Source organism: Grus americana, chromosome 9 (assembly GCF_028858705.1).
Source record: "Grus americana isolate bGruAme1 chromosome 9, bGruAme1.mat, whole genome shotgun sequence".
Taxonomy (NCBI): domain Eukaryota; kingdom Metazoa; phylum Chordata; class Aves; order Gruiformes; family Gruidae; genus Grus; species Grus americana.
Window position 1 is genome coordinate 11,426,138 of NC_072860.1, and position 13,536 is coordinate 11,439,673.

The following is a 13,536-nucleotide window of genomic DNA, read 5'->3' on the forward strand; positions in this document are numbered from 1 at the left end:
CACCTCCAGGGATGGTGACTCCATCACCTCTCTGGGCAGCCTGTTCCAATGCCTGACCACTCTTTCAGTGAAGAAATTTTTCCTAATATCCAACCTAAACCTCCCCTGATGCAACTGGAGTTTAGTACTTAATTTAAGGCAATTACCTGTTTGTTTCTCTAAATGTTGGGTAAACCATCAGCTGTCACCTAGAGGTGATAAACAGAAAGTCAGCATGTTACTTACCAATAAAGTAGTTGTTTCCTAAAGCAAGCATTTCTTCAGACAGAACAAGTCCACCCAGTGCCTGGAGAAGAGTGACACTTCTGCCATCAATAAGTGAGCACTGTTTAAATCCAGTGGTTGTCACCTTCCATAGCAGGATAAGAGAAGCAGTAGCATCTTGCCTTATTCTAAGAAAAGAAATTATAAGAATATTTACTCTGAGGAAAACTGGTGTTATTAGGAAGTACATCGCTACAGAACAAAAGCTTATCAACAAGGAAGGAAAATTTAAATGTAGCAAGTATGGAATCAGGAAAAGGCTTGAAGGTTTTTAGCTTGGTCACAAAAATAAAAAATGCTTCAATAGTAAGATTGGAATAATAGTATATGTAATAGCAGATTTAATCATACAGAGTCTCAATTTCTAATACTTGAAGGACACCATCCTAGTGTCCATGAAGAGTTTTACATAAACGTTACATAATAGCAAAGTGGCCTTAGTCAGTCTTTGTATTTATGCCTTTTTGAATAGTACCTCCATTCTACATCTACAATGCCATAATTTTCTGCAGCTGAAGTACATCCAGCCCTCTTGTTTACTGAGGAACATTCAATGTTTGTTCAATACAGGGAGACAGATCCTACTAGAAATCCTCATTTGTTTGACATACCAGATCGAAGGTTCAGAACAGTTTATTCTTGTAAATCAAATGAGTCATGTAATGCTCCCAAGGTCACTGAGTCCATGGTGCCTTATTGAATATTGACATATTGGATAAAGTAATGTATACAACTGCACATATAGCGTCAGCTCCACTAGGGAGCACTGTATCTATGTCAGTGTTCCTTTCTTTGCAGGATAATTTTTTCCCCGACTCACCTCCATAAAGAAAAAATAAAAAACTGACATGTTTCTGGCAAGTTCCCAAATGTTTGCATTAATTTCCTCTGAAGGAATCCCAAATGAGTTTGAGCAGTCTTCCAAAAATTCAAATGTAACTGCATCCAACTGCTGAAAACTGATAATTCTCTCCCGCTGAAAACAGGCCTCCAAATACCCAGAGATGAAGTTCTGTCCCACAATTTCCTGTACTGAAGTTGTTTCAATCCTGCTAAAAACACAGGGCAGTCTCTCCTTTATCACTTCTTATTGGAGTTCAAAACAAGAAATGCAAAGTTCTGTGTTTGACACAAGTTGAAAAAAAATGTTGGAACTAGACATCATAAGAAGCAAAATTTTGACAGTAATTTGGGACCTCTTTTAGAACAACCCCCATCGCTACCCCCAAAGCTGACCATCTCACTTTTAGAACAGGATAGCGACTAGATTCACAGTTTAGGTCACACCTGACAATCAAAACAAAATAAAACTATTAAACTGAAATTATTTTCCTTTCATAGAGAGCCATTGAACCAGAGATGTTACTTGGGCATTTAACACAGGAAATACAATGAAATTAAGATAGATATTGACCTGCATTAATCTACCCAGATATAAAACACTACTAAGGATAGATAGTGTAAAAAATGACAAAAAATGACTGTGTATTCTGTAACCTCCTTTAAAATGGGGTCCCTCCATCATGGGTCTTAAATACAGCTGTAGAATCTACAAATGCCAGCTTATTCCTGATTTCAAGAAAAGACACTTGTTTGCTTACAGATTCCAGCCAGCCAGAGCATCCACACTCATAGATCACTTCCTGACTTAGGCTTAAACACTCATGAATGAGCACGATTCAAAGTCCCGTGGGAAGAGTAGGACAGCTCCCACGTATAACAGTTACTGCTCCAAACTGTCTGCAGCTTGTCTGCTGCATCAGTTTGTTTTTTCCTGCAAGCATGGCCTTTTTTTAACTGCAAGCTGGGATTCTGAAAGATAAGATGACAGTATGAGAAAAGTAGGCTATTTTGGGAAAATCTAAGTCTAAAATTGCAGTAAAGCTGTGAGCCAGAGAACTACGTTGGCAGATTTTATTTGAAATAAAATTTCCAATAAGAAAATGCTTCATCCCAGCTGACAGAATCAGATCTTTCTAGGAAGTCAAGTTCCGTTAATTAAAAGTAACAAAGCAAGTATTCGATCGAAAAAGCATGAGTTTGAAAAAATTAATAACACAGAACAAATTCAAAATTTTGAGAAATGTGGTTTGTAGGACATACACAAAGATTTCACAGCTGATGATGACACCCAAAGCAATAATCCAGAAATCAAATACAACTGCAGAAAATACATGCATTTTTATAGTCAATGATAACACTTTCTACCAGCAAGTGCATCTTGAGATTAAAGGCAGGAAAAAAGCGTTCACTGCATGAAGGAGAAAGGAAATGTATCTTCTCCAAGCTGACATCTTCAACACGTCTCCCCTGATTTTTAATGCATTCTGATGGCCTAGAGACAGTTTACATGCTTACATCTTCAAAAACATAAAATGTGGGACAAATTATACCAAGCAAAGACCTGTCATGGCACTGCTAGATGCCTGAAGTCTGTCTCAAGTTCATTCATATACTTTTAGCCATTTGACAAATCTGCCTATCTGAAAAACTACTGTTTAAAATATCCAGGCAAATTAAAATAAAAGCATTTTTATATTTCATCACATATGACAAATATTCTTACTTTATTGATGTATTCTGTGGAACTTCAAAGGAGATAAGCCGGCCTCCAGCAGAGGTATTGGAACTGGCATTTCCACAAGCCACATCTGGGGTTATCTGAAAATAAAAATAGTTTTATTTAACACTAAACCAGAAAATCTGACCAAAGAAAACATGAAAGTTTTTTTTAAAAAATAGTCCACAATAATATTGCAGCAGTCATCTTTTAAAAGTCATCAGGATGGACCAAAGCATTCACCAAAACGTTTACACTATTAACAAACATTCTGAAAATTCACATAACCATCCTCGTAGGTTTTTGTTTTAACAAAAACTTCCTGCACATAAGTGTGCACTTCTGAAGGCATCTTCCTTTAAAAGTGATCATGTTTAGAAAAAGATGAATAGGCTTCTGGTCTTTTAAAATAATAAATAACGCTCTAACATTTGCCACATCCATGAAATACTGCATCATTGATTTAGGTGATCTTGGAGTACTTACAATAGCAAATACTGATATTGTCTTTCTACAATATTGAAAAATGTTTTTTTCTAAACACAGATTACTTAAAAAATACTCTCCCACTTGCCCATTACTATTCTTTCCAAGTAAAAGTTGCTTGACAAAGAGCACCTTCAGATGGAAAAAATTATGAGCACAATTGAGAGTGAAAGGACATATTTGCCAATTCTGTGATGTCTAGTACGCATAGAAATCAGTTGCTATATTAACGAGATCAAGGCACCATACAGGATGCCATACAACACAGAGGAACCACAGACAAGACTCTTTAATTATTCATATCTTGTAAAGCAGTAATTTCATAAAGGCAGTTTGAAAACCATTACTGTTTCCAATGATAAAATATTACTTATTTGAAATAAACTTATGTGGCATAACTGAGTCTATCGCCTACATTAATATCATCTGTAATTTTAATTAAGTAGTTCTCAGGTATCTTCATCAGCTTGCCTATGAAATATCACACTGTAAAAAAAAAGTCAGTTTCATCTTCAAATTGCTAGGCAGATTTTGCAATGTTATTTTTTCAGTCATCTAGAAAACATGTGCAACCTTTTTACAGCATCCTTACTGACAAAGTGAAAATACAACCTGACACACTCCCATGAATTAATCATCCATCAAAGAAAAAGCCACAACCTAATTTGTAAGTTTAAGTAAAATTCAAATTCATATTTCAAACATCACTATGAAACATCCGTGAAAACATGAACAACGGAAGTCCAGCATACGATAATTTTTAGGATACTCAGAGTTGATTTTGACTCAGGCAAGACAAAAATCAGTATTCACATTTCCCATATGTAATATGAATACATGTAGTTTATGAAATTAAAATGTGATGCAATTTTTTTGTATTTGTTCAAACAAATTTTGAAAAAGAGAATATATTCATTACAATTTTTGAATTGTGGAAGTCAAAATTATGGAGCTAACATTCAAAGCACGATGAATCCAAAATTAGTTTGGCTAACACTCTTCTTTTTATATTTGCCAACATTTAAACTTTTATTTCCTTTGAGAATCTACATGCCTACTGGAACAAAGGGGAAAAAAAAAAATCAACATCTCTGTCCTCACAAAGTCTTTTACTACATCTAAAAATACATTAATTTTTAAAGCATTTATACAGTTTTACAACATCATGCATCTATTACCTTGGAACACAAATGGAAAAAACATAATTTAAGCATTTCATGTATCTTACTATTCAATATTAGAAGTTTGTAAAGAACATTGATCTCTGAAACTAGAATAAGAAAACAACAAAAAATTAAAGAAGCAAGAGCTGAAAAAAGTGGCTGCATAACAACAACTGAAGTTTAACCTTGTGAAAATGGAAAAAACAAATCAAGACTGCTTTGGTTTGCAAACACATCAGAATTAAGGATTATTTAGCATGAAAAGCATATATAGGAAATATTTCCATGGTAATCAGAAGAATGAAAGGCAAAATGCAGGATTTTAACTCTTCTATTAAGAGATCTATAATATTTGATGTCTTTCTCTAGGAACTCCATTTGTAATTGGCCCTGACTTCATGCTCCACAAATCTGATAAAATAATCATCTAAACTAGTAGGATACTAAACCCAGGATTTTACAACAGCTAAAATCTGATATTTATTTTTTTTAATATTAAAAAAGCTGGTACTTGGATCAGACAAAAAAACACGAGAAGCAGCAGCAGCTCTCATAAGGAACAAAAAATGGTTTCAGCAGCATCCTATTTCAGACAAATACTATGGAGACAAAAATGACAACTTTGACACCTGAATTAGGAAAGGAATTACACAGTTTTGCCACAGCTGTGAGACATGTGTATCAAAATTTTAAAGTATGTCTCTTTCCTGTCTTAACAGAGCTCTCTGCAAAACCGAAAGACTGAAGAATGAGGGCAAGGACAACCCATACAGTACAATAAGAAAGGACACTCAGAAGATGAAAACAATTTGTAAGTCTCACACTCCAGGAAAAAGGCGGGGGGGGGGGGGGGGGGGGGCGAGGGGGGGGAAGCTGCTAGAACTGGTAGGGGATATTTAAAACAGAACTCACTGGAATATATGGAATACATACTTAAATGATTTTCAGAAGGTAAAATAAAGAGCTTTCCTATCCTAATTCCTCTTTAAAATTTAAAGAGTGAGATCGCTAAAGTAAAAAATACAAACAAGCCATTTAAAGTCATTTAAAGACAATCTTAAGAAAAATAACTGCAATGACATCAAACTTCCAAAATTCCTCTGAAGCATTCTATAGCTCAAAACCTTTAAGGCAGCAAGAAAGCTTCTTGGGGATCAAACTTATAGATACAACACAAATGATGCAGCTACTTTAAAAATAGTCACCAAAGAAAACAAAATCGTCATGCACCTGCCAGAGCCTAAAGTATGTTTAGGAGCTGCTTACAAAGATAAGCTCCTACATTAGCACAGAATATACTGAAGAGCTATTCTTCAATATGTTACTTAGAATTCCAAATGCTTAAATATCAAATTGCCGATAGGAAATATTGAATTCCTATTTACATGCACGTTCCATAACTTTGTATCTAAATCATGCTCTCGTTTTTTTAAAAAGAACATAAAAAACCCTACATTTGTGTCTCAAATGTTTTAACAGTGTTAACTTTCTGAGTCTTTACGTGGGTAAGAGAGCAGCATCATTTGAGAAAGCAAGAGTGAAGTCTCCAGAAGAGTACCTATTCCTACAATCTCTACCTGGACCTCAACAAGATAGCAGTGACTTGACCGGCAGATTACTTTACCAGGCCATAGCAGTAGTATAGATGAAATTGCAAAGGAAATCAGGTGTGGTACCTAAGAAGAGAGCAACAGACTGTTCTTCCATATAAAAGCTTTTCTGAAAAAATTAAGTAGTGTGAATTTTACAGATGCTCTTCTTCTTTACACAGCAGCCAGAATAGAGATATACACATTTAATTCAACAAGTGCTAAAATACAGACATAGACCCCAAGGCAATATTTTAATATGTGTCCTTATTACTTTGGTAAGTTGAGTGTACTAGCCTTTAATTCAATGAGGCTACAAAAAGTAACATACAGACTCTAAGTCTACATTTATGCTAGGATACGCATACGTAGCCTCTCACTACTGAAATTAGTTCTCTGAAGATATCCGTTGTATGTGAAATTTCATAGTATGTTTCCTGGAAAGCTGACCAGATATTTGTAATTCCTCAAGGCCTTATCAGCACTGACAGACTAATCTTGGACAGTGCAAAATACAGCCATTCTGCTACCATGATACATGTTTGCATTTCTTTTGTATCTCAGCCCTTTGAGTTTAAAGAATTGCAGATGGCTTTTATTTCTTGCAAAACATGCCACACTTTCCTCAAACTTAAAAGTGGTCTCTAAGCCGAATGACTAAATTCACATTGGCCTTAGCAATTCTGCACTACCCTATTAAGATGATATTAATGTATATTTCTGTAAACTAACAGATAACTTCCAAACACTGGAAGAGGCTGCTCAGGTATCTAGTGGACTCTTCATCCTTGAAGGTATTTAAAACTCAGCTAAAGACAGTTCTGAGCAACCTCCTATATTTGACCCTGCTTTGAGCAAGGGGGTTGGAGTAGACAATCTCCAGAGGTCCCTTCCAACCTCACCTACATTGTCATTCTGTGGGTAAAAATTAATGCCATGAGCCAGTTGCCTACTAAGTCTTTCCTGCAAATTGCCATTGAAACTTCAGTGACATCATAGCTTTCACAAAACCCCACTCCAGCATACAATAAAGTGTGCTATCCTTTTGAAAATATCCCCAAAGGTTACACAAATAACTACGTGCACACATGCGTGCACACGGACTTGTGTGTTTTTAATTGACGCTTTCCTCCTGTGATAGCTGTTAAAGTTCTCTTTGGTTAATCTCTTGTCTTTTCATCTCAAAAAGTTCTTCTCCTGATTTTACCCCCCAATGGGGCAACAAAGAAATCTGCATGGCCTTGCAGCCAAAGCAAAGTAGGGCAAAATAGTCTGGAACTAAACAGAATACACAAATGCACAAATTTCCACATATTCTTGAACTAAACAAAAGAGATGAATACAAACTCATCTTACAGAAAAGATCATAGCTTAAAAGAAAAAAAATCTATGCTTAAAAATGTAAACATATTTGGAAAAGACATTATGTTAATGGAAAGGGTATGAAAATTAATTCTTTGAGAAAACAAGACTATGTTCCGGGGTGGTCTCCCATGAAAATTGACATGGTCATTAAGAAAGATAACCTTTCATTTCTTCAGTAGGACAGAAACTGTCACAATGAATGCATTATGAGGAATGCTCTTGCAAACACTAACTCTTTCAAATCTTCTTCCAAGGGATTACATATTAACTTTTAATTCAATAAAGCAAGTTTCATAACATGCAGGTTTGCCTTTTCTGAATATATAAGTACTTTTTCATCAGGATAAGGTCTGCAGGTTTTCTTCTTTTCCAACCCTCTAAGGGTGGCAAGAGATATCTCTTATTTTCTAAGAAATATAACATGTTGGTAAGCCTTCCATATGCAACGGAAAAATACTACGTGACAGAAGTAAAACAGGTTAGATCATGACTATAAGATCTTGAACAGCTGTCTGCAAAGAATTAAAAAGGGAAGAGAAGTAGGAAAATAAAAGGCGATATAATAGAACCAGAAGAGGGGGATCAATTACTATTTTCTCATAGTCAAGATGCCAAGCAATAAACCAGAATCATTTCTGGCAGAGAAATCCCATTCAGACAGAAAAAAATTATAAAAGAAAGAAAAGTGGTTCCCTTGCCCTGTAGCATGGAAAAACTACTGCTTCTGAACATCTAGTGTCACATAGCTTAACATCCACATGAGTGTATTTGTTTCTGCCCTCCAGAGTTTCATATGGGATGATGCTTGAAAGAAAACCAGAACAGAAAGAAAATAAAGGCTTACTTCTAACATATCTCATCAGTGGGAGAAAAAAGCAAAAGTGTTTAGAGTAGGAGTACATTTAGAGTGCCTCTCAGAAGAACACCAAGAGAAGACTGACAGACTGCATCCAAAAACAGTGTCAAATGAAGAAAGCTTGCCAGTTACTGTAGCACTGAAATGTGATGTAAGGAAGGCTGCATATCCACTCAGAAAATTCTGTCACTGGCAGTTTGTGTTTCTTTGCTCATCTGAGCTAAGGCCACTTTGTACAGTCAGCAATCACACTGCCAAGAGGATCCAGTGCATTCTGATGTATGGCAATCCTCTAGCTAACACTACTAAAACTGTATTTCTGTCACGGGTTATCAATACCAGTATTGCACCAAGGTAGATGCTTCAGCAGGCATAGCACATTATCTTACACAATGACACTTTCTCAGATAGATTACCTGGGTAATCATATTAGCCAGAAGCGTTCTTGTCTCAAGCTGGCCACCAAATTCAATGTCAACTTCATAAAATGTGACAGTCAGTCTGTACTGGTTTTGGCTGGGATAGAGTTAATTTTCTTCATAGTAGATAGTAAGAGGCTATGCTTTGGATTTGTGATGAAAATAGTGTTGATAGCACAGGGATGTTTTAGTTATTGCTGAGCAGTGCTTACACAGAGCCAAGGTCTTTTCTGCTCCCCACACCACCACACCAGTGAGTAGGCTGGGGGTGCACAAGAAGTTTGGAGGAACATAGTTGGCACAGCTGACTCCAACTCACCAAAGGGAAATCCCATACCATACGACATCATCCTCAGCAATAAAACTGGGGTGGAGGGAGTAGAAGTTGGCCAGGGCTGTCGTTGCCCAGGGACTGGCTGAGCATCAGTCGGTGGTGAGCAAATGGGGGGTTTTGCATCACTTGTTTTTCTTTGTTGCTTTCTTTACCTCAACTCACGAGTTTTCACACTTTTACCCTTCCAATTCTCTTCCCCATACCACTGGGCATGGGAGTGACCAAGCAGCTGTGTGGGGCTTAGCTGCATACCTCCTGGCTAAATCATGACACAGTCATTCAACAAATATTACTTCCTTGAACAAGTAATGGTCATTTCTTATTCCAGAGCGTATGGAACTGTTTGCTCATTGAGCAAAAATTCCACACAGTCAAATCTTTACATGCAGAGTATGAGCTCAGGTCACTGGAGAGTAAATTAGGATGTAAACTTCAACCAAAGTCTACCAAGTTAGCCGTAGTTACTTCTACACAAAAGCACTGAAAGGTAGTAAACACATAAGGCAGGTTTTTTGCTCAGACTCTCAAGAGCTTCAAGATGGGATGATTCCTGAAGGAGTAGTTAAGAATCTAGTTACTTTTTAAAGACAGCACTGGATAACCAAAAGTCCTGAGCCCACCCACCAATATAGATTCAGACAAGCGGGGCTTCAGTATCTCGACATAATTGCACTCACCAGAATTCTCTATAGGGTATTTCTGGCCCAAAAGGGGATACAAGAGTTTTGATTTTAGGAAAGCTAGTATTTATGGCTATCCATTAAACATCTTTGAGCAATGGAAAATACTAAACTATGATTTGTGTGAACTTCATATAGGTTTTGTTTGAGGATATTGAGCTTTTAGAGATGTCTTGGTTTGTGTTTTGAAAATAAATATAATAAAGGGTATCACCTATCCAGAGATGCTCACACCAAGTTGTCTATCAGAATGGCATTTGTACAGAAAGTTCCATACACAAGTACTGTAGAGGAGAGATTTAGTGAAGTTACAAATTTATCCTAGAAGAAAGTCAAGATTATTCTAGCAAAATCTATGTTTCCTTCAGTAGTCTTTATTTGTTTGTATGATACATTTTTCTAATAGCAAAAGAAAAATAGTAGAGGCTTCCAAAACAAATCTTATGTACAGGTATAAGAAGAGCCATCCTAAGTCAAACCAAAAGTCTACATATTCCAGTACTTTAGCTCCAATATCAATCACATGAGGGAATGCCAAGAGAATAGGAGAAGTAAAGGGCAAGCATATTTCCTCTAGCCTCCACCCATTTCCATGTCAAAGATTTTCCTAAGGTGTCTTCTCTAAGGATGGAATTTCTATGTATTTAGTAACCCCAGATGGATCTCTCCTCCATAATTTGGTTCAGCCTCCTTCTGCACCCATAGCATATTTGAGCAAAGAAATGCATGAACATTTAGCAACACATCAAAGCAATCAAAGATTCAAAGGTCTCTGTTTCAAGCAGAATATTCTTCAAGCATATTCCATTGCTGCAGAGCGGGAGCACTCTCTTTCGGGATTTTCCACCTGACCCAGCCATACTCCTTTTAAAGGCTTATAATTTACTGACTAAGAACACACATAAAACAAATGCTATCCCCATTGCAAGGGGAATTACAAGTTTATTGTAGCCTCTAATCACTACTTCCAAAAGCTTGAATCTCAGCAGTAGTATTGCAGTATAAATAAAAGGTTAGACTAGGACTCACGTGCTTAGTATTCTAATTCCTGGCTGCGCACCTGGCAAATCACTTTACTGCTCTGTGCTTCAGTGTCTCCATCTGTAAAATGTGAATAATACTGCTGATTTCCTTTGAAAAGAATTTGAGAGCTATTAAGGAAAAGTAATGCATAAGAGTAGGGTACTGCTATTCTTACAGTCGTTTTTGTACACAGAAATCTTTGTTGAATTTGTTATTTGAGTAGGATTAATGAGATGGTTTCTTTTTTCTTTTATTATTCGCTAATATATATCTTTTCTACGCTGTAACACAAAAGATCATTGGACTGGCGAAATGTGGATTGCTGGATGTATCTCTCTTGCAAGTGGAACAACCTAGCTCCCCAAAGTAGGAAAAAAGTTTTCTTTCAACAGCTGATCACACAGAAAAACTCCTATTATATTAAAGAAATCAACAGACATGAATATTTTTCTCTCAATGATCTGTGTTTGTAGCCCTTAATCTGTATATCAGGAAAAGATTAATTTCTTATGGCAAGAGCTCTCTAAGAAATGAAACTGTATCCAAAGACATAGAATCACGGAATGGTTTGGGTTGGAAAGGACCTCAAAGATCATCTAGTTCCAAGCGCCCTGCCATGGGCAGGGACACCTTCCACTAGACTAGGTTGCCCAAAGCCTCATACAGATGTATGTTGTCTACTGGTACAGACATTACCAAGAAAGCTCAGTCAAGCATGCACTGCCAAGTATCTCCCTAAGGAGTCTAAGGAATACAGAAAAAAATGTCCAGCTGTGCCCATACATTGTGCCTCTCTTAGACAGTTTACTTCTCTCAGGTGGTCATTTTTTGAGTCCTCAAAACTTCCTGAAAAAGCTTCCATGGAAACTTCTTGCAAGATAGTGAGAGCTTTCATTTGGAGAGACTGTGGCAAAATTTTTCTCTGAGTAGACAGACAAAAGAATATGGAAAACATTAGTTCACTTGTGGTATCTGTATAGAATAATGTGAAAAATGGGCTGACTTGGAAGATTTAAAGAAAAGAAAAAAAAAAAGGGAAAAACCCACAATATAATAGCAGTCTCTGTTGCCTCTGAATCTCAAGGAAGATCAAAACAGTAGGTTTTTGCAATACAAAACCTACAGTTACTTTATGTTTTTCCTTTTAAGAGGGTAAGAAAGGCTCAAGCTTTGCAAAGCTTTTAAAGCTATGAGGAAAGGTAGTATTTTCCTGCTTAACACTTAACTCTTTACTCTTGAAGCCTCCACCAAAGAGGCTTTGGAACACAGACCTTCAGGCAAATCAACTCTCTTTAGTTTAGTATACATCAGAGACAATGTCTTGAATTAGCAACTGAAATATCTTTCTTTCAGATAAGCATCTCTCTCACTGTGAACTCCAAAGAACAGAAGGTCATTATGCTACACTAGAAAGACTGTGAAAAATACAAGATCCATCAGAATCTGTTAAAAACATATCAACACAAGTAATAGGGTAACAAGTAATTTCCATGTTCACATTAATAAAGGAATTGCAATTGATAACCTATATGTATTTCTCAGGTAACAGAAGACACACAGAAGGGTGAATTTAAGCTGTTAAAATACCCACTTGTGAATGGTCTGGCTGGCTGAAATGCTTAGTGAATCTACCTAAAATGCAAACCAGGCAGAAATGGTACTTACACAATACCAGATCACAGATTGAGGAAGGCAGATCAGGGAAATCTGGTACAGAGAAGGGCATGTCCTTAATTGATTTAGGACATATGGAGCACCCATGCAGAGATGACACTGCATTCGAACTAAATAATAAAAGCAGATCATTGTTTCTGCTTCAGTGCTCTCTCTAAACTCCATACTTGGTGCCTGACACCTGTCTACTGTAAAATAATAGATATGGGAAATGGAATTCCAAGAAATGAAGCTCTGTTCCTCAGACATTGCCCAACAGAACTCCCACTGAAATGAGATACAGCCCTGTAACTACTTGTACCTCAAATATAATCTGAGTCATAACACATCAAACATATTTCACATATATTGATTTTACTTTTGAAAAGTGATTTAAATAAATGTTACAGTAAAAACGTGAATGAATTTGTTTGGGCTAGCAAAGAATGATGAAAAATATACTTCTTCCAGGATTAAACTCATACCTGTTCACTTTCTCATTACATACTGTATGAAAACACTTCAGAAGAATCACACTCCTTGAAACACTTCAAAAACAGATAAGCTGACATTTTACCTATTTATTCCTGAATAAACTCAAATGAAATTACTTTACACTACAATGCATTTTTCATTAAGAAAAAAATGTCACAAAGATTTTAATTCTTTGTCTACTGAAATTATAATATTTCTTCACCAACAAACTTCATAATCCTAGTGTTTGGTACTACGTCGATCCAAACAAAAACAAAAAAAGGCCCTACCATTACCCCCAAAACATGCTCACTTCTACAGCAGACTGTTCTTTGGGATGCATCTTGCACATATGTAGTATTATTACAGGTGGGCGACCTCTGGATCAGGTTGGAGACTTCCAGTACCAACTGCTGTAGGAATAGTATATGCAGAAGTAGTGGTCTCACCCCTCCAAGTAAGAGAACAACAGTGAAGAGAACTACATATCATCCTTGCAGTGATGGACTTCAAAGAAGGGAAGAGGATGGTCATGTGATAGCATGAACTTAATACATTACAAAGTTATCAAGAGAAAAATAATCACTTCTTCTTTGTGAGCAAACATACTTTCTATCTAGACTTGGTTTTCACATGTAAAGATTAATATTTAACAGTAACTGGGTTGTCT

At 36.5% G+C, this 13,536-nt stretch overlaps 1 protein-coding gene across 1 annotated transcript in view; it reads right to left on the reverse strand.

Annotated features, from left to right (window-relative positions):
• DNER (delta/notch like EGF repeat containing) overlaps nucleotides 1-13,536 on the reverse strand; it is a 129,840-nt gene that overhangs the window by 67,358 nt on the left and 48,946 nt on the right. The window contains exons 3-4 of the mRNA XM_054835461.1: nucleotides 2,831-2,925; nucleotides 226-392 (exon numbers count right to left, since the gene is read on the reverse strand). Of these exons, the coding sequence (XP_054691436.1) occupies nucleotides 226-392; nucleotides 2,831-2,925 (262 nt within the window). The remainder of the gene's footprint in view (nucleotides 1-225; nucleotides 393-2,830; nucleotides 2,926-13,536) is intronic.